The sequence below is a fragment of the Acomys russatus genome, chromosome 11 (assembly GCF_903995435.1).
Source record: "Acomys russatus chromosome 11, mAcoRus1.1, whole genome shotgun sequence".
In the NCBI taxonomy this organism is placed as follows: domain Eukaryota; kingdom Metazoa; phylum Chordata; class Mammalia; order Rodentia; family Muridae; genus Acomys; species Acomys russatus.
This window is the reverse complement of record NC_067147.1, coordinates 53,832,164-53,859,285: the sequence shown is the minus strand read 5'-3', so window position 1 is coordinate 53,859,285 and position 27,122 is coordinate 53,832,164. Positions and strand designations below refer to the sequence as shown.

Genomic DNA, 27,122 nt, shown 5'->3' with positions numbered 1-27,122 from the left:
AGGATGTCTGTGGTCCCCACAGTGGTCATCTCTGAAGAGGATACATGCCATCGCCAGGCACTGTGATAAGACTCGGTCACTATTCTCCATAGCCAGCAGTGTCCCTCTTAAATCCTGGCCTTTTCTTTGGGTTCCTCTTGTTGGCGTGGCTCTTTCTGGCTTTATTTGCCCTCCCTGGACCCCTGGAGGCCTTGGTTCCCATCTCCTCCCTGCCCTGAAATGAGGAACATTTGGGGACTCAAGAGGCATTGTGTGAAGGGAGAGAGGTTCTCTCTGCCTATCCCCTATACCCCTGTCTTCCAGGGTGACACTGGACCTCAGGGCTTTCCAGGGACCCCAGGTGATATGGGCCCCAAGGGTGAGAAGGTAAGTGTATGCAGACCAGGATATGGCCCCTTTCCCATCTCAGCAGCTGACTAAAAGTGGAGGCCACGTGTCCTCAATGTGACCGATCTGTCTTATGTCCCAGGGAGATCCTGGTGTTGGGCCTCGAGGACCTCCAGGACCTCCAGGGCCACCAGGACCCTCCTACAGACAGGACAAACTGGTAAGCTCCATCCTCGGCCTTCCCCACACCAGGTCCCAGTACTCAACCCCAGGAACAGCTCCTGATAGTGTTGGTCCAAGAGAACAGGATTCTGCTACTTGCTTAGGGTGACAGCCAGGCTCCGGGGCAGAGAATGGTGTCCCACCTGCCATCTCAGACATTTTTGGGTGGTTAGGGGACATCTGGCTGGTGCTGCCTGGTACTCAGGACACTGAGTCTATGTTCTGTGATGGCTTCTCTCACCCTCCCCTCAGACCTTCATCGACATGGAGGGATCTGGCTTCAGTGGAGACCTGGAGAGCCTCAGAGTAAGTGGCTGCACCCCACTGTCACTGGGCACATGTAGAACATGGTATCTGAGTCATCAGTGAGGACCCTTGGGGGTGGGGCAAGCCCAGCTGGGGATGTGATGATCACCCAGTAGGGCCGTGTATTCTATGATAGACCATATCTCTCATGTCCAGGGCCCGCGAGGTTTCCCGGGACCCCCGGGACCGCCTGGTGTCCCTGGACTGCCTGGTGAGCCAGGGCGCTTTGGAGTCAACAGCTCCTATGCTCCAGGACCTGCAGGCCTTCCTGGTGTGCCTGGGAAGGAAGGGCCCCCCGGTTTTCCTGGTCCCCAGGTAAGTTCTGTTGCCTCCCCTGACCTAGAGCAATCTTTTGACTAGGAGGGGTGGGGGAGGGCGGAGGGGGCATCACGTGAGGTCTCTTGCTAGATTTACCTCAGGCCTCCCCTGCTTCGAGATGATTTCTATTTTGGGTCACTCTCAGGATGAGGGTGGTAGGGGTAAGCTACTCTATGGTTCTGGGGGTGCTGACCCACTAGCTGACTCTGTGGCACACAACTGAACCACTCTGGACCAGTAAATACATAAGCGTTCCCCTGCCCTTTCCCCGACACGCGCACGTGCACACACACACACACACACACACACACACACACACACACACACACACACCGTAGTTTCACCAGCATAATCAGTAGCTCAGAAGAAAGAGCCCACACACATAATCTCCCTACTGTGGTGGTGCCTTCTGGGCTATGCATGCTTCTTGTGGTGGGGCAGGGGGGAGCAGCAGTTTATGTCCTGGCTTGTAGGAAGCCTGGCTGCCAGTTTCCCTGCTCACCATGGATCCTGTCCAGCCCATCTGTTTGTACTTCTGTCCTTCAGGGACCTCCAGGTCCTCCAGGCAAAGAGGGCCCACCAGGAGTGGCCGGCCAGAAAGGCAGTATGGTAAGTCAGCCCCTGTGGTTGGATGTCACTTGGCAGACACCTGAAGCCAGAGGAGGGTGGTGAGCACTGCACACGCTTGGGGGGGGGGGGTCTGTGGAGGGTGCATGCCACAGGGTGAGGCCATGGACACAGTCTGCATCCTCAATTTTGGGAGATAATTAGTGCTGGGGCCAGCGGGGCTCAGTCTCAAGTTAGAGTCTCTATAGGTGTTTTTTGGTTTTTATTCTTTTTTTTCTTTTTTTTTTTTTTTTTTTGCTTTTTGAAACAGGGTTTCTCTGTGTAGCCTTGGCTGTCCTGGACTCACTTTGTAGACCAGGCTGGACTTAACTCACAGCGATCCACCTGCTTCTGCCTCCCCAGTGCTGGGATTAAAGGCGTGCGCCACCATGCCTGGCTCTAGAGCAGTGGTAAGCTTAGGAGTCAGCGCTTCATTTGATTGCAAAGGGTTATTTCAGGTTTCGGTTTGGTTAGATTGGTAGACATCTGCAGAGGCGAGCCAGCCTCTGCCAACCATGCTCTCCTGTGGTCTCACGCTGCTGAGGGAGGAAGGCCAGTTGTGAGGGAGGCTACATGGAGAGCCAATCCCAGCACTTCCTGGCAGTGGGATGAGGATGACCCACCCCCACCCCCGGAAGGTCCTTTTAAATCTGTGGTTCTCAACCTTCCAAATGCTGCAACCCTTTATTACAGCTCTTCATGTTGTGGTGACCCCCAACCAAAATATCTATGTTTTCTGGTGGTCTTAGGCGACCCCTGTGAAAGAATCACTTGACCTCCAAAGGGGTTGCAACCCACAGATTGAGAACATGGTTTTTGTTTTGTTTTGTTTTGTTTTTGATTTTTCAAGACAGGGTTTCTCTGTGTAGCCTTGGCTGTCCTGGACTCGCTTTGTAGACCAGGCTGACCTTGAACTCACAGCGATCTGCCTGCCTCTGCCTCCCGAGCGCTGGGATTAAAGGCGTGTGCCACCACGCCCAGCCGAGAACACTCTTAAATGAACTATATGCCCAGAGCTTGTCTCTCTTTTCAGCTAAGCCTAAAGGGCTCTCTGCTCAGTAGGTTCTGAGAGGCATTCCTGGGGATGACATTTTGGCCTTGGGCTTTCTTGGCTCCCCTCCCTACTGAGCTCCCCAGGGGTTCCATCCCTAACAGACAAGGGAGGGGGCAGGAAGAGGCCCAGAAACCACTAGAATCAGCATAAATGGGGCTGTTGGTTTGCTTTTCTCTGATTGCTATACACATGTCTGAGTTTGTTGTAATTCTGTCCTTTTTCCTCATAGGGTGTTGCAGGCAACCCAGGACCCAAGGTATAAGCCAACTTTCATTCTGGTGGAGCTGGGGATGGCTAGCTGCTTAGTAAACGTACCCCAGGAGGATGCAGGGGGCACCCCAGTCAGCTAATGTAGTCATGTAGTCTTTGGTGGTGACTGTGGGGTGTGTGTGTGTGTGTGTGTGTGTGTGTGCGCGCGCGCGTGCGCTTCCACTCAGTTCTATCATGCTATCATGCTAATGCAGGAACTAATGGTGTCAGGTTTGGAAATGAGCTAGCTCCCACTGGGCAGGTATCTGGGAAGGCTCCCTGAGAACTCCTAGGGTACCTCAGTCAGATACCTCAGGAACAGACCTGCCCAATTCAGCACAGTTCCCAGTGGCACTCCCAGCAGCCTCATCCATTGCTGTCTAGGGAAATGTCACACTGGCCCTCCTGTGTTCTCATGGGCATACTGGCTGGCACTCAGAGGAAGAGTTGGGGCTGATAGAAAAATCCAGTAGGGAGAGAGAAGAGAACAACACGGGCATCAGAGGGTAGATGAACATGTCAGAAAGAGATGAAAAAAGAGATGGGCTGATTGGGCCGAATATGTAAATGTGCACACACATGTTTCTTTATACCATACATGTGTGTATCTGCACAGATGCTGGGACCTACACTCGTGTGTTCCAGTCTGTACATGCACTTGCATCTACACACACACACACACACACACAGTCTTCAAGGATAAATAAAAGCGTTTTACTGAGGTTAAAGAGGGAGATTAAAGAGCTGTCAGCTCTCCTTGGTACACATCTGGAACTGAGTAGCTCTGTTTACAGCTGGAGATCCCACACCCACATGGATGCCCACGTCCTCATGATGCACAAAGGAGCTCGTTAGTAGAGGCAGCATCTCATGTAGCCCAGGCTGTCTTTGAACCCAGCTAGACCTTTTATAGGACGGTTTGTGTCAGGCAAGGCTTGTCTAGGTTTGAGCTGGGCTCAGGGCTTTTCTCATACAGTGGTTGTTTTGGTTCTTTACTTCATAGAGGTGAATTGGTACCAGCAGGGTCCCTAGGGCGTGCTGGCCCACTAGGTCTGGCTTCAGGGCTGCCCTCCCTTGGAGCAGAACCTTCTGAGCCAGGGCCTCCCTGACTCAGTCTTCTCCTTGTTCCTGCCTCCTCGCCCCTCCAAGCTCCTGCCTCAGTCTGCTCCTTTGATCTGGTCCCTCAGAGTCCTTGCCAAGTCCTACACACATGTGCTTGCTTCCAAATTCTTCAGGCTCACAAAGTCATAGTAACACCCATATCTATGTACCCAGCTACTTTGTGGCTACAGGGTCCCATGCACACCCACCCTGAGGCTTTCTCTCCCTGTACCTTCCGGTGTCTAGTCCTTTTTCCTTACTTTACCTGCTTCTTACAATCCCTGTCCCTACTGTCAGGGAGCCCAGGACCCAGGGTAACAGGCCATGGTATACAGCCTGCTTTGTGAATATTGAGTTGTAGCCAAAGCCAGTGTCAGGCTTGTGTACCTGCGAATCTCACTTGACCCTGTCATTTTAGGTTAAAGAATTGTCCGTATACCTTTGTGGAATGTGATTTTTTTTTTTTTTTTTGAACCTTATCATAAGGAAGTGCATTTTCACTGGGCTTGCTTGTAGCTTTGCTGAAACCCCAGGGCCAAGAACGGTGACCTAGTCCTTCTGTTTATGCAGGGGAGCAAAGGAGACCTTGGGCCTGTCGGTGTACCTGGAGAGATTGGTGCGGCTGGACCCCCTGGACCAGCAGGACCCCCAGGACCGCCAGGGCCACCAGGGCCACCAGGACCAGGATTTGCTGCTGGATTTGTGAGTCTGGATCACTGTGATCCCCATAAAGCTTGGGCTACACCCCACAGCTGCCTTCCTTCCAGGTGGCTCACAGCCTAAACAGAACTCTCTAGACAGAGCTCAGCTCTTGTCACCATGTGGGTTTCTTCTGTCCCTGTGTCTGGGCCACCACTTTCTGAGCTCTGACTACCTGGATGGATTGGCCCAGTGCTGGCCTGGCCTCAGTGTACTCAAAGCACAGCGCTTACGCCCAGGTGTCCCATGTCTGTGGCTGCTGTCCCCAACCCCTCCACCCTTAGCTGCTGAAGCCCTGCTTATGTACCCAGGTACAATTTTTCTTGCACACATGCAAACCAGAGCTCTGTGGCCAAGCAGGATGCCTACCCTCCAGGGTTCGCTTATCACACACATCCCAAGCTCCATCAATCATCCACTTGACTTTTTCCCCAGCTTCACTTTCCTGGCCTCACAGAAGGCTCCTTCTTAGCAAGAATTGGAGACTAACCATCCATTTTATGTTCCCTTCAGGATGACATGGAAGGTTCTGGAATACCCTTCTGGTCAACAGGCCGAAGCTCCGATGGGGTGCAGGTACTGCAGGAAGGTCCTAGGTCAGGGGTGTCCTTGGGACACAGCCTTATATAAGGCAAGGAGTCCCCAGCAGCTCGGGGGTGTGAGCCACAGAACCTCCACCCTAGAAAGACCTGATCCCAAACTGTCCCCATGTCTGCAGCTTGAAGAAGTGACAGATATTAGCCAAAGTTGACTGGAGTTAATGGGGCACTTGGGGAGTCCGCCCACATTTCTCTGTTGCCCTGTGTGTAGTTTGGTATGCACAGAAGAGCTCAAGTCCCCAAGTCCCCAGGCGACAGGCATATCAAGGCACTTGTGTGCATGCATGAACGTACTCTATGGCCCTGCCCTGAGGAGCAACAGTATGTCCCAGCCTTGGCTCTGGAGGACACCAGGCTGACCTCTAGTCTCTGGGTTCACCACAAGCAGATGCTGCTGTGACAGAAGTTAAAGTAATTGTTGTTGTTATTCTTTTTTTTTTTTTTTTTAAGATTGTTTATTATGCATACAATGTTCTGCCTGCATAAATGCCTGCAAGCCAGAAGAGGGCACCAGATCTTATTATAGATGGCTGTGAGCCACTTTGTGGTTGCTGGGAATTGAACTCAGGACCTTTGGAAGAACAGCCAGTGCTCTTAACCCTCTGAGCCATGTCTTCAGACCTGTTTGCTTTTTGTTGTTTTTGTTTTTTGTTTGCTTGTTTTTTTGAGACAGGGTTCCTCTGTGTAGCCTTAGCTGCCCTAGACTCGCTTTGTAGACCAGGCTGGCCTCGAACTCACAGCGATCTGCCTGCCTCTGCCTCGCGAGTGCTGGGATTAAAGGCGTGCGCCACCATGCCCTGGCTGTTGTTGTTATTTTTAGTAATTTTTTTTCAGTATTTAGTTCTATTTTAAAATAAGTGTAAATGTAGACATGTCCTAAGGACAACAGAAAGAACTCCCATGTAGCTTTCACCTGGATACACTGTTAAAGCTCGGTTACCCCGTCCACAGCTTTTACAATAGAAGGCTCTGCTGAGAGCTTATGCTATGCCATGCCGTGCTCATACCCCAGTTTTTATGTTCACGAAAGCCGTGAGGTTAGGAAAGGGCTAATCACGGTAGGATAAAGCAGAAGATCCGAGTCATTGACGCTGGTTTCCTCTACTCTAACAGGGACCTCCAGGGTTGCCGGGACTCAAGGTGAGTGAGGGAAGCCATTCTTGGAGACCTGCCTAGAGAATGAATACTTTGTGAGTGCAGCGTGGAAGTTTGCAAAATGTCGCAGCAGGCTGCCCCTTCCTGCGCATGCGCACTAGTGGGGCTGTACCCTATCTCTGAAGCCTGACAGAATTTTGAGGAGCCCAGCCCCACCTCCTTTGTGTTCTCAGCTTCAGGGAGAGTAGAATGGTGCGGCCTGGAGCGTCTGAGTGCTTGTTCTCAGCTTCCCGTGCCATCCTTGGGGATACCGGCTCACAGACTTGCCTCCATAGCCCCCATCTTCCCTCAGGCTTGAGTCAGGCGCTTCAGCGCAGGGGCAAGGCAGGGGCAAGAACACCAGAACAGTCCCCATCAGGGTGTCCCGACTTTCTAATTGGCTTCTGCTGCTGCCCTACATCTTCCAGAATGTTTTTTTAAAAAAAGATTTATTTATTTTCTGTCTATGAGTACATTGTCTTCATGTACACCAGAAAAGAGCATCAGATCCTATTACAGATGGTTGTGAGCCACCATGTGGTTACCGGGAGTTGAAATCAGAACCTCTGGAAGAACAGTCAGTGCTCTTAACCGCTGAACCATGATCTCTCCAGCCCTTCCAGAATGTTTTTCTGTGACTTATAAAACAATGGACATTTCAAAGGGCTAGATTTTCAGATGGCCCTGTCCTGGACTTTTAATGTTAAGAAGTTCCTTTAGAGGATGTGTTTCTTTCTTTTCTTCTTCTTCTTCTTTTTCTTCTTCTTCTTCTTCTTCTTCTTCTTCTTCTTCTTCTTCTTCTTCTTCTTCTTCTTCTTCTTCTAAGACAGGGTCTCTCTGTGTAGCCTTGGCTGTCCTGGACTCACTTTGTAGACCAGGCTGGCTTCGAACTCACAGCGATCCACCTGCCTCTGCCTCCTGAGTGCTGGGATTGAAAGTGTGCACCACCACTGCCCAGCCAAGGACTTGTTTCTTGTACTGGACTTGGCAGGGCTTCTACAATATCCAGAACTATTGAATCCCCATGATGTTAGGATATATTTCTTACTGTGGGACTCTGGGTCCCTACTTTGTCACCCAGGATTCTAGGGCCCTTGGGCCAGGACCATGCTGGGTGATTAGCAGAGAAGAATGTGGCTTGGCTTGGGGGTGGGCCAACTGACACCCCAAGTTTATGGAGCCCTTTGTCTGCTTAGGGGGATCCTGGAGTGGCGGGGCCACCTGGAGCCAAGGTAGGTGCTTCACCCATGGCTGGGTATACTGTCCACTGGGGATGGGAAGGTGCCCATAGAGACCAGAAAGCGCATCCCACAGGCCTCAGTAGACAAGGGTATGTCAGGCCCATCTCAGAGGCAGCCAGGCCTAAGTATAGGATACACGGGGCGAGATCCCAGTGCAGTCCTGGCCTTGTTCTCGTCCTCATTCTTCCTCATGTGTTTCTTATTTCTTTATAATTTGACATCCCTGATTCAGAGAAAACTCCCCAGGTCAAGTCCCTGCCTTAGGGCATCCCCACATATATCTGCCCCAATTTAGAGGAAATGAGCTTCCTCCCCTGGCCACCTCCTCTTCCCTGCCCCCACCCTCCCATCTCTTCGTTTTCCTCACCCCACGAGGGAGAGCTCTGTCCCCCTCCAAGAGCTGAGGCAGTAGCCAGCAGAAACCTAGGCCGTGGTCATACCCACGGTTGCTGTGACCTCCTTCCCAAGAGTCTCTGCTGCCTGGGTGCAGGGCTGTCTCTCGAGCTACCATCTGTCTGTTCCAGGGAGAAGTCGGAGCAAACGGAGGCCAGGGCATCCCTGGCCCCCCAGGAAGAGAGGGTGCAGCTGGGGCCCCGGTGAGTGAGGGGGGAATACATAAAAGAAGCCACCAGGGAGAGAACCCTTGGGGTATTCTGGACATCTGTGCCCCCACGTGCTACAGTGTGCCTTGTAGAGCCAAATGCAACCCTGGCCAGGGTTTCGGGTGCCCGTTTCTATTCCACAAGGTTCTGGGGGCTGGAGAGATGACTCAACGCCTAAGAGTACTGACTGCTTTACCAGAGATCCAGTTTGATTCTCAGCAGCCACATGTTGGCTCACAACCATCTATAATGGGATCTGATGCCCTCTCCTGGCGTGGATGTGAACTGCAGATAGAGCACTCGTAAAATAAATAAACACACACATACATACATACATACATACATACATACATACATACACACACACATACATACATACATACATATGTACATGCATGCATACATACATACATACATACATCTATTTTCTAAAGTTCTAGAAAACACAAAATCCCTGTCTGCATTGGGAGCCAGGCTCAAGTAGGCTGGTCCCTAGAGGGACGCTGGTCCTGCCTACAATGACCCATTTCCTCTGTCTCTGCAGGGGCCAAAAGGAGAAAAAGGGAGCCAGGGAGAAAAGGTGAGTGTCTCTGAAGCCATAGGTATACAATGGACAGAGTTGAGCTGCCTAGGCCTCAGGGTGAGGAATCCCATCATGCCCCCGGCTCAGGCCCAAACCACCTGGCTACCCATGTGACATCACAGAGTTGAGAAGAGACCCTTAGGTCAGCAGGGGTAGCTCTCATCTACTGTCACAAACCTAGTACCAAGTACCAGAGCTCCGGGTAGGCTCCGGGGTCCTGGCCAGTAACTAGAATACCTATCGTTCTCTTCCAGGGAAACCCAGGAAAAGATGGAGTGGGGCATCCAGGCCTCCCTGGCCCCCCCGGACCTCCAGGACCTGTGGTCTATATGTCAAATGATGATGTAAGTACGCTGTGGGGTACTGCGGGGCTCACCCCTCCGTCTAGGTACTGCCCATAGTTGGCCTCATCATAAGGACACAAAGAGCCCTGGCTTCCCAGGAAAAGGCTGTGTTGGCTAGAAGCGCTCTCCTCGCCAAAGCTTCTTGGCCTTCTTGGCTGTCAGGGCTACCCTTACCCTTCTGTGGTGCCTACAGCAACATATTCAAGTGGCTTAGCCCCAGAGTAAATGGGTACCTCACAACTCCACCACAGAGCCCAGGGGCCAAGCTGCTACTCAAGCTCACTTCTCTGCATCAAGAAGCCTGAATCTCTGGGGAGGAGATGCTGAGCCCAAGGGAGCTGGGAATACAGGGGCGAGGCTGCCCTGGACAGAGCTGGAACATGGCTTCGGTGATAACCAGGCTCAGATCCCAGCTGCAGTTGTCGCCTGTGATCCTGGATAGTTACTTTACCTTCTGGGGTGTCTCGGTACCCTCAGTTCTGAGATGGGGACAGGATAGCCCTGGGAGCAAGGCTCTGAATGGTTCTAAGAGCCTCACGCTTCCAGGAGTGGGCAGACACCACAGAACTGATAAAAGGTGGCCTTGCAGTGAGGCCTCGGGGAGGAAGGCAGAGTCAAGGACTCTGCGACCTGGGTCGATCTAAAAGCCACAGCTGGAGCCAGGTGTGGTGGCGCACGCCTTTAATCCCAGCACTCGGGAGGCAGGGGCAGGCGGATCGCTGTGAGTTTGAGGCCAGCCTGGTCTACAAAGTGAGTCCAGGATAACCACGGCTACACAGAGAAACCCTGTCTCAAAAAACCAAAAAAATAAAATAAAATAAAAATAACAAAAGCCACAGCTGGCCATCTTTATTTTAGGGGACATTGGTATGACAATGAGGCATAGGAAAAGCCCCCAGTAGGTGGAGCTGCCTCCACATGGTGAACCAGAGCATGTGCTGCAGATGTGTAACAGGACTGTAGAGTGACACCAGCCCTAGCTGCTCCAGGCTGGGGAGGTTGACTCCACAGGAAATGGGTCATTTGTCACCTGGACACTTGCAGAGAGAACCCAGTCATACTGCTGAAAAACACAGTTTTCTTCTAACTACCTCTCTGGACTAGCTTTGCTGAGCTTGTGACTAATGCCACACCAGGCGACTTTCAACCCTGAGGCAGCTTTCTTTTCTTTCCCCTCTGATTTGTATTTCCTGACGGCATGGGGACAGAGAGCAGTAGTAAGCACGCCAGGACCTGAGGTGAGTGCCATCTTGCTTCTAAGAGAGTTCACAGAGGGCCCAGGGGAGCTGGGTAAGAGCACCAGTGGAGAGCAATGCGTCCCCAAGACTCATGGTGCTCTTCTTTCCACAGGGCAAGCCAGGGTATGCAGGCTTCCCGGTAAGTAGCTTTGTTTCAGAGTTGCATGCGTGCCCAGCAATGCCCTGACACTGGGGGGTGGGGGGTGGGGTTAAGTGTGGGCTCTGCTCTTGATACCCACAGGACAGTCATGTAAGCTTGGGTGGGGACAGTGCCTATCCTTGAGGTCATGTTGCTATCAGGGAGATAATGGGGTCTGGAGGGCGTAGCGTGGTGTCCTCTCCACCTGTAACTACTGAGGCTGGCCCAAGACCAGGGAGCAACTGCAGGGCACAGGATATGGGAGTTATGGCGACAAAGGATCAGGAATCCTCGTTTGTATCTGGTCTTCACCGTAGGGACCTGCCGGACCAAAGGGTGACCTGGGTTCCAAAGGCGAGCGGGGTCTTCCAGGGCCTAAGGTAAGGGGCTGGGGTGCCTTCTCATTTCCCAAGAGCCAGAGTGCAGCCTTATTGCTGTACAGTCCTGCTATTGACAAGATCCGCTAGCCTGTCTACCCAGGTGATGGCTCTTGTGGGGCAGGCTGGGCTCTGAGGTTACTGCGACATGCCATGTCTGTTACCCTAACTCAGAGTCTGGTCATAACCTCCCCATGGTAGGATAAGACCTCCTTGTTCTGTTTCTGCTTTGGGGGGGGGGTGGGTATCTGAGGCCTTGTGGCTGAGCCCTGACCCATCCTTCCTGCCTTGCCATTCCAGGGCGAGAAGGGAGAGCCAGGTACTATCTTTGGCCCTGATGGCAGAGCCCTGGGCCACACCCAGAAAGGAGCCAAGGTGAGAATGAGGTTGTGGTTCCCTAACATTTGTGAAGACAGGATGAGTGGGGGGTGGGGGGCTGCGGGGGGGGGGGGGGACCCAGGGAACATCGATCTGTCCCTCAAAACCAGACCTAGACCCTAATGCTTGTCTGTCCTGTCCTCCTAGCATTGTCAGCTGCCTTGGTTTGCCAGGCTAGCACACCTAGGTGGGTGCAGGGACTCTAGGAGGCAGTGAGCCATAGCTACTTGACAATACCTCTGATTCTCTGTTCAGGGAGAACCAGGCTTCCGAGGACCCCCGGTGAGTAGCGTCCTTCTCTGTTACACTGAGGTCGGCATGGCCCAGGGTTTGTATCAACTGCAGCATTAAAAACATGGGGGAAGGGGCTGGTTGTGCCAGGTGGCAGCAGGCAGTTCCTCCAAGATGGCAGCCCTGGTCCTTTCCTTGGGTGGCCCCTCCCTTCTCACTAGGAGGCTCCACCCACCCTTCAACTCATCTTTTTTTTTTTTTTTTTCCTCTCTGTAGGGTCCTTATGGGCGCCCTGGGCACAAGGGTGAAATTGGTTTCCCTGGACGGCCGGTGAGGATTTGGTGGCCTTACAAGTTGGATGTAGTGGGTGGAGAGCACCTGGGGCCTACAGAGGGCTGGGCTTTGGAGAAAATGGACAGCTGACCCACCTGCCCTTCCCTGGGTACAGCTATTGTACCTATGTGGCCAGTGTCTTAATGTGTATCAGAGGTACACCTGGCTAAGAGCACACCTCATCTGACGTGCCATAAGGGGCCCTGGGCAAAGAGGGGACTCTGACTCTGGTCCTTCAGGTCAGTCTCCTGCCTCCTAGCCTCTGAGGAGAGAGGTTGCCTGGGGGCTGGACTGTGAAGGCTAGACCGTGGGAAGAATAGGGCGGTACACAGGCTGTTCAGTGTTCAGCAAGCCCTGTCACTCTGTTCTGCCCAGGGTCGTCCCGGAACAAATGGACTGAAAGGGGAGAAGGGGGAGCCTGGAGATGCCAGCCTTGGGTTCAGCATGAGGGTAAGTGTCCTGCAATGGTGAATGGGTGGCTTGGAACACCAGGGGACAAGAATGGCTAGGCCAGGACCCCTCGGCTCACGTGCCGAGCAGTTTCAGATGGCTAGTGATGTAGCCAGACATGTTGGTTCTGACAGGGCACACGTGCATAAATACACACATATATGTGTGGGCACACTCACAGCCACACGTGCGTGAACATATCTGCACATCCCTATTCCCAGAAGATAGAACAGTGGAACCTTAGGGTCTCCCTTCTGGATCCACTAACACAGCTTTGTAACGCCTTAGGGACTTAAGGATTTTGTTGTTGTTGGTTTTTTTTTTTTTTTTTTTTTTTTTGTCTCATGGCATTCCTTGCCTCTTTCCACTGGTCACAGCCACCTAAGAGTCTCAGGGACTCCCCGAATGATCGTGTTCAGCCTGAGACTCCTCCTGTCTCCTACCTGCTTTGCCCAGGGCAGAGGTGGGTGTGGAAATCCGGATGTAAGTCCTTCAGAGAGTTCGCACTCCTGGTGGCCATTGCTGCTGCTGGTTTCTCGTTAGCTGCCTTTCTTTGTGGGTGCCTACTAATAACCTGGAAAACCAAGCACTAACTGCAGCATTTGCAGAGCTGAAGGACTGGCACTGTCACAGGCCAGTCAAAACCATCCCAATGGAAGGGACCAGCCGGCTCTTGGATTTTTATCCTCAGTTGTGATTTTGTTTTGTTTTGTTTTTGTTTTTGTTTTTTTTTGAGACAGGGTTTCTCTGTGTAGCCTTGGCTGTCCTAGACTCCCTTTGTAGACCAGACTGGCCTCAAACTCACAGCGATCCACCTGCCTCTGCCTCCAGAGTGCTGGGATTAAAGGCATGCGCCACCACGCCCGGCATCAGTTATGATTTTAAAAATCAGGTTGAATACTGTTTTCCTTGAGAGGGCTGTATCCCTCATTCTGAGGTGCCAGCAAGTACACAGATGCTCATAATCCCCCCCCCCCCACACACACACACATACACATCGAGCTGTCCTGAGAGAGGACGGCCATGCAAGATGCTCTATTAAAAGGAAGCAGCCCTGGCATGCCTGGGTCCACCCACCCACCCCCCGCCGCATCCCCCCTATTCCTCACCACCCCCTTCCTCCCATCCTCTTGTGTGTCCCTATTATCCCTGCCCCCCCCCTCCCATCCTTGTATAGAGGTAGGGTGTGGCTGTGGGGGCTTGGGCCAGACTTTCTTTGAGTAAGTGAAAGTGCAACTTCATTCATTCGAACCAAAGCCTTCTTGAGTGACCTAGCCCCGGGTTTGCAGCTAGAGATCTCGGGGAAAAAAACTCGTGCTGCAATTATTCACAGACTCTGTGGCTCCAGAGTCCCCTGGTCAGGAAGCAGGCAGGCCCAGATGGCAGGCATATGATGTGCGCCAGAGTCAGCAATGCAGTCATGGTTTTCACATCATCAAACGTATTCAGCTTTCTGATCCGAGTGCTTTTCAGGCCATGTCTTTCTTCTCCCTAGCCTGTACTGGTGGCTTAGCTGTGCCCATGACTAACCAGAGCTTTCTGTTCCTCCACAGGGACTACCTGGCCCCCCTGGGCCTCCAGGCCCCCCAGGCCCTCCCGGGATGCCCATCTATGACAGCAATGTAAGTGGCCAGAGCCTCATGTTGTACTGGCTCCTCCCCCATCAATGTGGCCTCAGAATCCTCTCTGGGTGTCTCTGGGATGGGTCTGTTGGGCAGGCTGTTCCTGGGGCCTGTGGATGAGCCATGAGTCTACACAGGAGTAGCTCTGGGGCTTAGAGACAACTTTAAGCTGGAATGACTCAGGTTCTGACCCCAGGTACTAGGGACACCTCAGTTTTACTAGACTTAGCAAGGGAAGAGGTGACCTATGAGGGCAGGTCATTGTGACTAGGACTTTTGATATAGCATTTCCCCCACATACCGCCATCTCCCACACTTCAGAACTCCTATGGAAAGGATGCTGGTTTGGTTCTGGGGAGGGGCCCTGGGACTTCTTGGCTTGGGGACCCTGGTAGTCTTGCTTTCTAGAGCACTGTCCCTCAGCACACGCTCCCCCCCACCCCCCATGCTTGTTCTTTGTAGGCATTTGTGGAGTCTGGTCGACCTGGACTACCGGGACAGCAAGGTGAGAGCTCCAGGGCTCGCCATGCCTGCGGAGGTCTGGCGATAGTAACATCAACCGTTAGGGAAAATGAAGTTGCAAGACTCTCTGCTAGCTCTAGGTAGCTTGTTCCTGAGTACCTCTTAGGCCAGGCCTGCAACCAAACCCCACTCCTAATACCACACACATCTGACGTGCCTGTCCAGAGAGTCTAACTAGGAGGGGCGTTGGTGCTGGAGATGACTACCCAAGATGGAACAGTCCTACCTATCTGTCAGGAGGGACATAGAGCAGTGGCTTCCCGCCCCTCCCCCACCTTTGTTCCTCACGGGTCCATGCTCCCCAACCCCCACCCACCTGCAGCCTTTCTGGTCTAGGCCCACCACATGCCCATAATAGCCAGGACTGGGGACATTAGTGGGAGGGGCCCTGACCTGATTTTTCCTCATAGCCTTGATGTCTCTCCTCTAGGTGTGCAGGGGCCTTCAGGACCAAAGGGTGACAAAGGCGAAGTGGGCCCACCTGGGCCACCAGGTGAGCATCTTCTGCACTGTCCAGACTGAGGGTTGTTGGGTATAGCCAGCTCCAGGGTTAGGCTCCAGAGCCCTTGGGGTGCTGGACACCCACTAAACCAAGGTTGCTTTCTAACCCTCTGGAGAGAAAAAGTGCTTTCTCTCTTAGCTCACCAAGTCTTGATAAGACCTGGATCTAGGGACACTAGTCATCCTTTCAGCTTGGGGACCGGGGCTGGGACGGTGAAGGGAAGAACAGCTGAGTGAGATGTCCCACCACTCCATTCACTGATTGACACCAGTGGGGAGCAGTGGGTGTCTTCTACCAGCTTCCATGTTGGTCTGACCAACCACCACCAAGGCCATCTGGGAAAGCAAGATAAAAGTTGAGAAGCCGCCTGTGAGATATGGGAAGGATCAGCCTGGGAGAGAGCTGAGGCCACACCCCCTAGGCCACAAAAGCATCCGTATATACATGTGCTAGTGGGGTACCTGCTCACTGTCTCCCAGGCCTGCCAAAGGAAAAGCAAACACCAACCTCAGGTGCTGTCTGCCAACGGCACTCAAGAGTGTGTGGCATTACAAGGAAGTCACAGGCATTCGATCAAAGAGCCAATCAGTGATGGAGAAAGAACACCAGGTACCCAGGCCTCCTGGGAAGTGGTTACCAGGCTGGGACCAAGTCTTAGAGAATATCGTGTCCCTAGGGCTAAAAGGAAAGAGGATCATCTCAGAGGGCAGAGGGCTCTCTGGATAAATCCCCGGACATGAGAGTTCAGAGTTCTAGGGGGAACACCCCCCCACCCACCCACCCAGAGAGAACAGCAAGGGTTAGCCAGCTCAGCACCTAGCCAGTAGAAGCACAGAAAGAGAGCAGAAGGTCCACAGAGAGTGGACACAGCAATGGTCACTGGTCACTGGTAAACCAAAGGGAAACAACAGTGGAGGGCAAAATGGCCCAGAGTTTCCAAAGCGAAGAAAAGATCTGCAGTGCTTCCCACAGTGAAAAGATGCAGACGAGAACTGGCCGAAGCGAAGAATGCCCAGAGACCTTGAATGTTTCAGAACATCACAGGGAGGCTCTCGCTGCACAAAGAGAGTGGCCTCAGCGACAAGCAGCCTGGTGTGTGCAGTGCGAGCCTCTTGGGAGAGATAAGCCGTCCCAGAGAGGGCGGGGAGGTAGGCAACAGCTGACCAACGCAGCAGGAAGAGTACAGGCTGCATGGCCGCAGACCCAGACTCTGGAGCACAGTCTCTCTAAAGTTTAGCTGAGGTTAAGGGTGTAGATGCCCTCGAAAGAAAGCCAAAACCAAGTATATGCAGCAGAGAGATGACACACAAAGGTGATGCAAATCAAGACGAGGAGGGAGAAGGAATGCAGAGAGCAGGGACTCATACGAAATAGAGGACAGAATAGATTTAAACTCACGTTTTCAGCAGCTGAGCACGGGTGCTTCTATTGACAGTCGGGATGGGAGGGGCCTGGCTGCCCAGAGAGACAGAAGGGAGGCTGCTCCCCTAGGACAAGGCAGGGATCAAGATGGAGGAAAGTGTCTGGGGAGAAGGGAGCTAGCGATGGCCTGCAGAGTGCATATGTCTCTGTGTCTGTGACCAAGTGTATCTTAGGAAACATGGCTGGCAATAGAACGGCACTCACTTTGATAAGTGTCAATCTAATAGGACAATCCAGCAGCCGACCTCATGTGCCTACAACAGCAGAGCCTCGGGAGATACAGGAAAACCGACAGGAGTAAAAAGGAAAATATGCTGTCATCTGAGAAATTTAACCTGGACACAGAAGGGCTCAGTAGCCACCAGATGCTTGTCTGCATCATCTCTGGCCACTTGCCAGCCAGAGGGACAGTCCTTGCAGGCAGAAGCAGGCTTAGGGGGTTAGGCGGCAGTCTTGTGAACGTAGTGGAAGTCCTTGGTGAGTGAGCACCTCTGCGTTGGAGGACTGCGCCAGCAGCAGCACTGGTCCAGGCAGCTCGCATGTCAAAGGAGAAACAAAAGATACTGAGGCAGCCAGAGACGATGATGCTGGCAAAACATCTCTCAGAAACCTGAATAACTGGGTCCTCTAAATCCTCCTCTGGGCTGGGTCAGTAGGGCCCCTCGCTTATAGGTCATGGGGAACCAAAGACTGGTCCAATTCTACAGACTAGGTCCTTGGGCAGGGACTAGAGCTCGGGTCTTGCTAGTAACCATGGTCGCCTCCAATCCTAGGTGACACATCTTTAAGGTGGCTGGGCCATAGAGACTGTGGAATCACTGTTCAGGACTATTTCATAAAACGGCAAAGGGCTGCCAAGACAGTAATTCTACAAGGCAGGAGTTTCCAGGACAGCAACAGGAAAAAGTGACCCGATGTTTCTATCTCTGAAAGAATGGGCTAACTCTTTGTTCGCAGAATCACAGCTTTCAATGGAATGTTTCTTTGCCTCCAGGCCAAGGTACTAGAAAGCAGACATTACATTTGATGGAAACAGGATGCCATTCTAGAGGCAAAAATAAATGAAGTTATGTTTTATTAATGTATGAAATAGCAAAGATCAAAAAAAGTCCAAGTGTCAAGTTAATTCTTTGAAGATGCCAAAACATCTCCCCATCTCTGTAAACTTGACAGAAACACTGGGGAATGGCTCAGAGGAGGCGCCCTGGGCCTTGCTGGTGCTACACCTGAGGGGACAGGACCAGGCTACTTGAGGCAAAGGGCCTGGGAGGAGAAGGAGCCAGTGTACACAGATAACTGAGTCTTTGATGCATACCTGCCCCATGAGGACCTGTGGGGTGATGAGTGAACGCATCTCTCTAGACCTCTGGGTAGAGAGAGCACAATCAGAAAACCAATGGCCAGTCATAAACGTTTACAAATGCAACTCTGGGTGGTGGTGGGGGGAGGGGCAGGGAATGAGTAAAAACACTTAAAAAAAAATCCATTAACCAGGAGTAAATTTAAGAAAATGTGTGGTCCTTACATGAATCGATGAAGGCAGGCAGGGTAGGAGGAGGGAGGTCAGTGCTGTCTGTTGTCATCTCAGTACACTCCCAACCTACCTCTCCTCCCTGCAGGTCAGTTCCCCATTGATTTCTTCCACCTGGGAGCTGAAATGAAGGTGGGTGAGGGTGTTGGTGAAGTTGGGGGAAGATGGATGTCCTGATGAGGTGGCTGGTGTCCAGGCAGGTGCCTTTGTCCCTGGTGATACGAGTCTAATGGCGTTCAGCCAAGCCACCGTTTTGTTTTGTTTTGTTTTCTGGCCCCATGAGGAATAGAGGCCCTGTGGTAGTAACCCTCCCGCTGGACACTCACTGTCTTTTGACGGTGGGGGTAGAGCTGAGCTATCTGGGAGGGCAAGCACTGGGGACCAAAGGGGTGCCCATGACACATGGGGTCAGTACCAACCTGTCCCCCACCTGGCTCAGATAACCATTTCCACCCGTAGGGCGACAAAGGAGACCGAGGGGATGCTGGACAGAAAGGAGAGAGGGGAGAACCTGGGGCTGGTGGTGGATTCTTCGGCTCAAGTGTACCTGGACCACCTGGCCCCCCTGGCTACCCTGGGATTCCGGTAAGCTTGAGCCCTGGGCCTCCTGTAGGTGTCCACACGCTGTGGGCTTGAGCCAGGGTCACGTGACTCATCATGCCTGGTTGTATACTTTCAAAGACTCAGACCTAACCCTGCAAGCTCAGCTGCCTGAGACTCTACATTTATTGGCTCGAAGCTGGGTGGGCACGTGGACCAGGGTGGCCTCATTTGTGCCTCATGGCTGCTCTCCTGCTGCTACCCATCTGCTGTGGTCCCTAGCTTCAAGCAGCACTGAGCAGATCCCGGGGTCGGAGCATCGCATCTGTCATAAGGACTGAAGGGAACCACGGGCCTAGCTTCTGCCTAGAACACTGGGAGGCCTTGGGGGACTAGTCCTCTGCCTGGGACCACATTCCCAGCAAAGGCAGCCCTGTGGTAGCCAGGCCTGTATGGGTCTCAGAGGCTCCTTCCACCTCTGGGGCTATGAACAGATCCAGTCCCAGCCTAGGGCACACGGAGAATAATGGAAGGTTTCCTTGTTGTTCCTAGGGCCTTAAGGGAGAGAGCATCCGGGGCCCACCAGGCCCTCCTGGCCCTCAGGGACCTCCTGGTATTGGCTATGAGGGGCGCCAGGGCCCCCCAGGACCTCCAGGGCCTCCAGGACCCCCCTCATTCCCTGGCCCTCATAGACAAAGTAAGTATGTGGAGAGCGGGGCCTGGGTCCCTGAGGGCAGCAGCCCAAATGGCCAGGAGTTCCCAGCTTGATCTCTCTCGTAGCTGTCAGTGTTCCTGGTCCTCCGGGCCCACCTGGCCCCCCAGGTCCTCCAGGCGCCATGGGTGCCTCTGCTGGGGTAAGTGTCCAGCTGGCTACGGTCTGAGAATCGGGAGTAGGGGTAGGGAGGCGCAGAGTCCAGAGTCTGGGACCATGGGATCCCCAAGATGTTCGCTAATATAACCTCCAACCCTCCTTAGGGACATTCTCTGGCCTTCTAAATCCTGGGGGCCCTGGGGGCTCTGGACAGAAGGTCCCACACTGGGCTCGGGTTGGGGTTTCAGCAGGTGAGGATCTGGGCCACATACCAGACCATGCTGGACAAGGTACGCGAGGTACCCGAGGGCTGGCTCATCTTTGTGGCTGAGAGGGAAGAGCTCTACGTACGTGTCAGAAATGGCTTCCGGAAGGTGCTGGTGAGTTCTCAGGGAGGGAAAGCTGTCTTAACTTTCAAGCATAGTGAGTGGCTTCCTCTGTGCTTCTAGGGTTAGCAGTAAATGAATGTTTACTGCCTACTTTCCCTATTGCTGAGACCAAATAAATACCCAACAGGAGGCACCTTAAGGGAAGCAGGCTTACTTACCCTGGCTCGCAGTTTGAGGTGTCACGGTCAGTCCACTGTGCTGAGGAAGGTACAGTGGCAGGAATGTCAGGCAGATAGATGATGGTGACACTGCCCTTGTTGTTAGGAAGTGGGGCTGGGCTCTAAGATTTGTGACCTACTTCCTCCAGCGAGTCTCTACCTCCTAAAGGTTCCACAACCTTTTCAAACAACATTGTCAACTGGGAACCAAATGTTCAAACAAATAGCCCTGGCGGGACGGGGCGGGTGGGGCAATTCATAGTCCACCCACAGCAGCGTAACACATGAGGTAGGCTCCTAACACTAGCCCCGAGAGGGCTCATGGCTGATGCTCTTAAGCTGCCCTGTAAGGGGGAATGTAACGGGGTGAGACATCAGGGCTCATCTTGGCATGGCCTCAAGGTGTATGCATGGAGGCTACGTGTGCTTCGTATCCCGGCTCTGCACCATACAAACACCACTGTGGGGCTGGCCAGGTGGCTCAGTGGGTACAGACATGTGCCGCGCAAACTTGTCAGTGTGATTTCATTTCCAGAACTCACAGAATGTGGAAGGAGAGAATCAATTCAGCAAAGTTATCTTCCAGCCTCCACACATACACCATGGCATATGCATATGTGTGTGTGTATGTACACACAAATATACACACATATACATATATACGCACGTGTGTGTGTGTGTGTGTGTGTGTGTGTGTGTGTGTGTGTGTGTATAGTATGCACACACACATACAATAATAAATAAATCTCACTATGATGAATATCCTTAGTACTGGTAGGGACGCTTCAAGATGCATGATGGCTGCTGGGTACCAGCGTTTGGGTTGGGGTCCTATGAGCCTGGCAGGCCTGTCCTACAGTGCCTTCCTGACGACCCGCCCTTCTATCTGGCTTAGGAGAGTCTATGAAGTCAGCAGGAGGTCTAACCAGTGCTCACTGTTCACTTGGTGGCAAAGGGTGGGCTATAGTCACATCCCTCTTCCAGAGGGAGGGGCTGTGGGAAGAGGGGGACAGATGAGAGGCCCTGGTCCTGAAGCATGCTGGCGTTAACCCCTGCTGTTGTTGCCTTTCAGCTGGAGGCACGGACAGCACTCCCACATGGGACGGTAAGGAGTGTTTTCCCTCTGCACAGCTGTTAGAAGTTAGCATGGGTCGGGGCTGGAGAGATGGCTCAGAGGTTAAGAGCACTGACTGCCCTTCCGGAGGTTCTGAGTTCAATTCTCAGCAACCACATGGTGGCTCACAACCATCTATAATGAGATCTGGTGCGCTCTTCTGGCCTGCAGGTGTTACATGCAGGTAGAGTACTGTACACATAATAATAAATAAATCTTAAAAAAAGAAGAAGAAGAAGAAGAAGTTAGTACGGGTAACGAACGGCCCAGGAAGGCTAGGACCTGAGTCAAAGCTCAGGAACCATCTGCATGGGGCTGGTTGACGACAGTTCTGTACAGTGCACCCTGATCTACAGTAACGTTACTTTCATCTTGGAATGACTGGATTTATTAAGCGTACAACAAACTGAAGTTAAAAAAAAAAATGAACAGATTATCATAGACAGATAAAGTATCATCAAATTGGAACTAAGCCATGAGTGAGAGGCCCCTTTAAGGCGGCCAGCTGGAGTTCCCAAGAGGCCTGGGCTGAGGCCTCCAAGGAGAAGAAGAAATGGCTGTGGCTAGAGATGACATCACTAAATTGGGCACTCACAACATCCAGCAGAAACTGACTGGGGAAGTCAGGGCATTGGCTTGGGTTCCCGGTTGAGCTTTCTCCCCACGGCTGAGCTTCCGGCAGCTGCCCGCCCAGCTTCTGGTTCCCACTTCAGGCACGTTTACACCATGGGATAAACAACGGTCACCTTGGCTGGAGATGGTTCGTCTTCTAGCTGTGCCCAAGGGCACTCTTGGCTTGTTTTCGGCATTCTCTTCCCTCCACGCCACACAGTTAGTGGAGCCATCTCCAGACAAGATGTGGATACTTTGGGACAAACATGCTTGGGTGTGAAATAGGAGGGAAGGCGGGCAACTCCGGAGCCAGCCTCTCAGTGAGCTCAAACGACATGATTAATAGAATGTAGGTGGGACCTCTGCTTGAGCGACAGCCAGGAACCCCGAGAGAGAGTCAAGACTCCTCCAGGCTCCTACCTGGCTCATGTCTGTACCCGAGCGCTCGGGATATAGCTCCCTTCTCACCACCTCAGGCCCAGCCCTGTCATGCCTAAGAACACAGAACAGACACAGGAAGGGCTATATCTCGGGTGAAGAGCTACTCCAGGCACCATGCACTTCCGTTCTCAGGGAAATGAGGTAGCTGCCTTGCAGCCCCCACTGGTGCAGCTTCACGAGGGCAGTCCATATACCCGGCGGGAGCACTCCTACTCCACGGCACGGCCCTGGCGAGCAGACGACATCCTGGCCAACCCACCACGCCTGCCAGACCCACAACCTTACCCCGGAGTTCCACACCACCAGCACCACAGCTCCTATGTGCACCTTCCTCCAGCCCGCCCCACAGGCTCACCTGCCCACACTCACCAGGACTTTCAGCCAGTGGTGAGTGTCCTGGGGCCGAGGGGTATGTGTCTACCCAGCCCCAGTCCTGCCAGGACAGAGGGACTCACCCCAAGGATCTCTGGGTAGGTTTCTGGCTGATAAGAGGCTGCTCATTGTGAAGGCCACAGACTTGCTTTCTCTCTGGTGGCTTAGTGGTTGTCAATGAAATCAAACACTTAGGAGCCAGTCTCTGCTAGTCTTTTAATTGTGGCCGAGAAGAGAGCGCTGGACCATGCATGTCCTAGGCTGTCCTACAAATGAGGGTGGGGCAGGCTGAGTTGGCCCCTGTCTCTGCTTACAGGAAAGGGTGCTGCTAGGACAGTGCCTGAGACTTACCTCTGATACCCTGAGCTAACAGGGTCTAGAACAGGGTATCACTTAAGTTATTGGTATCAGCCCTCAGCGGGCTCTGTGTGCACTGCGCTGTGGATGGGCAGCCTATAGCTAGGTTATGTGTGACACTGCTCATGATGCCATCATACACGACTTTTCCGGCAGCTCCACCTGGCGGCACTGAACAGCCCGCTGTCGGGTGGCATGCGTGGCATCCGCGGGGCCGATTTCCAGTGCTTCCAGCAGGCCCGGGCCGTGGGGCTATCTGGCACCTTCCGCGCTTTCCTGTCCTCAAGGTTGCAGGACCTCCGCAGCATTGTTCGCCGTGCTGACCGAGAGTCTGTGCCCATCGTTAACCTGAAGGTATGTGGCCAAGGGGCCAAGACTATGTCCCCAGATGCACCTGTGCCCTGGTCTTAGGCGTGATTTCACAGCAGGGGCTTAAGATGGCTCCCAAAGCCCCCTGCCTGCCCCCACCCCCATTCTCTCTCTCTCTCTCTCTCTCTCTCTCTCTCTCTCTCTCTCACACACACACACACACACACACACACACACACCACACAGACACACACACGGACCTGGATTTCCAGGAGGAGCCAATGACAGGATTCGTGAGTTCTCATTAGCTGGGGGAATTTCGCATGGAAGAGCTGAGGGGCTGCAGGTGGGGCAGGATGCACGGGTTCTGGGTTGGGATTGAGGGGTCTTGGAGGCAGGGCTGTCCCACAGGGTGCCCGCCGACTCACACCTGTCTGTGAAGTATGTACAGTGGGCAGAAGCCACAGTCGCTGCCGCCAGGGGCTTGCTCCTGGCCCTGTCCCTTTGCTTCATTTCACAGCAGGGGCTTAAGATGGTCCCCAAAGCCCCCCACCCTCTTATCCCTACACACACCCGAGCCCTTGTTCCTGTCCCAGGGATGTTTCTAAAGGTTCCTATATTGCTGCTGACCACATAGCCCAAAGTGGTCTGGAGTCATTTCTGTACGTCACCTAGCCTGGCTCCTCTGCCACAGGACACCTGTCATTGTGGCTTTACTCCTGGGTCTTTCTGCTGAAGAGCCGGCACTCTTGGCGCCCTTACAACAGCATTTCCCAGAAGCAATGGTGTGGACTTACAGACTCCAGGAGTCCTAGGGGCTCCCTCGGCCTCAGCCCAGTGTGCTCCTTGGCCTCCCGGTGCTCATTCCCTGGCCTGATGCCATGGATCCCTGAAGTCCCTGCTGTGTCTCCTATAGGACGAGGTGCTATCTCCCAGCTGGGACGCCCTGTTTTCTGGATCCCAGGGCCAACTGCAGCCTGGGGCCCGCATCTTTTCTTTCGATGGCAGAGATGTCCTGAGACACCCAGCCTGGTAGGTTCCCTTAGCATTAGGAAACATGCGTGGTAAGACCTCAGTCTCTAGACTGACACAGTCTATACATAAGCTCACAGGACCTAGAAGAACATAAAGGAGTGGGATGGTTACAATATGTTTAGGGTACTGGGCTGTCAGCACCCTCAAAGCCATAGCAGGTTTGAACATCACCTATGACTCCTTAACTAACTCCACGTGCTCAGCCACGCAGATGCCACAGAAATGTGCGGATCCTGCGAGGCAGCCCTTGGTTGCAGGACGCACCTGAAATGTTGACCAACAGCTGGACGGTCCCATTGTCTGCACCTGGTTTGGGGAGCTAGACAGATGTATCCTGGGGCAGTGCTCAGGCCCTGGCCATCTCCTTTCCCCATGAGGAGGTACCTATGAGGGCCCTCTTGCACCCTACATGAGGAGTGAGCAAAGCGGCATGACTAAGCCCTGGCAATAACAGCTCACTCAGCACTTATCAAGCAAGGCTTCCTGAAGCCAGCTCTAGTCAGTGGGGGAAAGGCCAGCCCAGCGGTCCCCTGGGCCAGGCTGCACCCTGTCACCCTCTTCCTCTGTAGGAGTGCACACCTGAGAAGGGGAAACTAAGTCCTTTAGGTCACAGGGAACTTTCACTGTCCTACTGTCCCCGAAGACAGCGGCTGGCCTCCATCTTCTCTGTCCTAGAGGTGTGCATGTGGCTGACAGTCTATATGCCTTGCAGGCCTCAGAAGAACGTATGGCATGGCTCAGACCCCAGTGGGCGCAGGCTGACGGAAAGCTACTGTGAGACGTGGCGGACGGAGGTGAGCGGGGCTACAGGTCAGGCCTCCTCATTGCTGTCAGGCAGGCTCCTGGAACAGAAAGCTGCGAGCTGCCACCATGTCTACATCGTCCTGTGCATTGAGAATAGCTTCATGACCTTTTTCTCCAAGTAGGACCTCTGCCAGCTAGAATGGCAGACAGAGGTGGTGCAAAGGTTGGACACAGTGCAGGGAGCATCGAGCCAGCGCCCAGGGCCTGGCTGAGATACGGTCCCGTTTGGTTCATGTTTTATGTAATCCTCAAGAAATAAAAGGAAGCCAAAGAGTATATTTTTTTAAACATTTAAAATAGACTTCCTGCCCTTCCTCTCTCACTTGAACTGGCCAGCCTGTGTCACAGTTCCTCTGTGTTTGGTAGAACTTTCTGGCAAAGTCGGACCATAGCTGGGTCTCAGCAGGAGGCTGACCTAGAGTTGCTGTCTAAGACTCAGCTGACTTCCTCCAGCCTGGCATCTTCCTGGGGACAGACTCTGGGACAGCACAGGGCAGCTGGGGCTCTCCTCTCACCACTGGGTGGCTGTGCCAGTAGTACAGACAGGCAGCTGCTCATCCAGGTGGTAACTGGGACCATCTCTAGCCGTGGGAAGCACCTCTCGTGTCTCCCGCGCTCTGCAGCAACAACGCACCCTGCCAGAGTAGGTTTCCAAGCTTAGCAGTTAACTGTGACCCCAGATCCAACCCTGTTCCCTATGTGCATAGGTCAGGAGTGTGGCCAGACTTAAGACATGACTTGGGGCCCACCCTCAGGCCTATCTGTCAGACTGGCCTCCCTGGTGACCCAGGAGATCCCACCCAGAGCAGAACCCAACCCCAACCAAGGCCAAGAGCCAGGGTCTGACAGCACTTGTCCTGTGGAGGGACTTGTGTGTTCAGGGCCACAGGTGGCCAGTCATGGCCGCTGTGCCTGCCCCAGGCTCTGCTGTCCAAGGACTGGGACAGATCCCAGTGGGGCTACTTCTGTAACAATGTGTAATATGAAGCCATCTACAAAGAGGCGCCAAATAAAAGTGACCTTTTATCCAGACACTTGGTTTTTAAGCTGCCTTCCCTGTTACAAAAAGGACAAATCATCCAAAACGAGACCTGGGATCCTATCCCTGCACTTCCAGCTGGAGAAGTCCTGCTAAGGGAGCACAGGTGAGCGTGGATATAGTTATGTGTACATGGATACAGGCCTGTATGTATACATGTGAATAAGCAAACATGGGTAGACATGCATGCGCATGACTACACTGGTGTACGTGGTCAGGTATATATGTGCACAGGTTTGGATGGGTATATAGAGACTGCACAGGTATACACAAATGTATGTATACATTCATATGTATGTGCACAAGTGTGCATAGGTACATGGTAGCATGCATGAATGTGTATGTGGTACATAGAAGTGTGCATATACAAGGTGTGCAGGCATACACAGGTACACTAAGCATTGAACATATGTGTGTAAATGCTATCACCGCACACAAGGTGACTTCACAATCACATAAAGGGGGCTAGAGAGATGCCTCGGTGGTGTTGCAGGGGACCTGTTCCGTTTCCTAGCACCCACATGGCAACTTACGACCATTTATAACTGCTGTTTCAGGGGATCCGACACCCTTTTCTGGCTCCCACAGTCACAGTGCACACATGTGACATGCGTACATACGTGCAAGAAAACACTCATGCAAAAAAAAAAAACAAAAAAAAACAAACATGTTCACTCAGCCCCCCACCATTAATATTTGCTACCTTGTCCTGGCTGTGGCTACCCTAAGGGACTACGCTTGAACCATATCCAAAGCCTCCAGCCAAGTAAAGAACAGCTGGTGGCTGACAGGAGGGGCCAGGACAGGTTGCCAGGTGAGGGCTAAGGAACTGCAGGCCAGGGCAGGAGGGCTCTAGGACCAGCAAGTGCTATCTTACTGCACTGGTGCCACTGAAGAAATGGCTGCAGGTGGACTGGCACAGCAGGGGTGGACACACACCATCTCCACCTGTGGTAAAGGACAAGCCTGTGCCCATCAGTGCTGTCTGTCCTACGAGATCCTCAAGCCCAG

The 27,122-nt window shown here is 53.1% G+C and overlaps 1 protein-coding gene across 2 annotated transcripts in view; it reads left to right on the top strand.

The window, feature by feature from the left end:
• Positions 1-25,348, top strand: part of Col18a1 (collagen type XVIII alpha 1 chain) — a 60,357-nt gene extending 35,009 nt beyond the window's left edge. Inside the window, exons 9-41 of one of the 2 annotated variants that reach the window (XM_051153286.1) lie at positions 304-366; positions 470-547; positions 802-855; positions 1,012-1,170; positions 1,720-1,782; positions 3,063-3,089; positions 4,754-4,885; positions 5,396-5,458; positions 6,595-6,621; positions 7,812-7,847; positions 8,381-8,452; positions 9,003-9,038; positions 9,296-9,385; positions 10,594-10,623; positions 10,736-10,762; positions 11,080-11,142; positions 11,440-11,514; positions 11,773-11,799; positions 12,025-12,078; positions 12,457-12,531; positions 14,085-14,153; positions 14,616-14,658; positions 15,106-15,168; positions 18,219-18,262; positions 18,590-18,715; positions 19,223-19,367; positions 19,451-19,524; positions 19,733-19,861; positions 21,101-21,133; positions 22,328-22,582; positions 23,081-23,278; positions 24,150-24,265; positions 24,981-25,348. In XM_051153286.1, coding sequence (XP_051009243.1) covers positions 304-366; positions 470-547; positions 802-855; positions 1,012-1,170; positions 1,720-1,782; positions 3,063-3,089; positions 4,754-4,885; positions 5,396-5,458; positions 6,595-6,621; positions 7,812-7,847; positions 8,381-8,452; positions 9,003-9,038; positions 9,296-9,385; positions 10,594-10,623; positions 10,736-10,762; positions 11,080-11,142; positions 11,440-11,514; positions 11,773-11,799; positions 12,025-12,078; positions 12,457-12,531; positions 14,085-14,153; positions 14,616-14,658; positions 15,106-15,168; positions 18,219-18,262; positions 18,590-18,715; positions 19,223-19,367; positions 19,451-19,524; positions 19,733-19,861; positions 21,101-21,133; positions 22,328-22,582; positions 23,081-23,278; positions 24,150-24,265; positions 24,981-25,194 — 2,760 coding nt within the window. In that variant the 3' untranslated portion in view covers positions 25,195-25,348. Of the gene's footprint in view, positions 1-303; positions 367-469; positions 548-801; positions 856-1,011; positions 1,171-1,719; positions 1,783-3,062; positions 3,090-4,753; positions 4,886-5,395; positions 5,459-6,594; positions 6,622-7,811; positions 7,848-8,380; positions 8,453-9,002; positions 9,039-9,295; positions 9,386-10,593; positions 10,624-10,735; positions 10,763-11,079; positions 11,143-11,439; positions 11,515-11,772; positions 11,800-12,024; positions 12,079-12,456; positions 12,532-14,084; positions 14,154-14,615; positions 14,659-15,105; positions 15,169-18,218; positions 18,263-18,589; positions 18,716-19,222; positions 19,368-19,450; positions 19,525-19,729; positions 19,862-21,100; positions 21,134-22,327; positions 22,583-23,080; positions 23,279-24,149; positions 24,266-24,980 lie in introns of both variants that reach the window. The other variant, XM_051153285.1, reaches the window with a different exon arrangement.
• Positions 25,349-27,122: the final 1,774 nt, after the last annotated feature.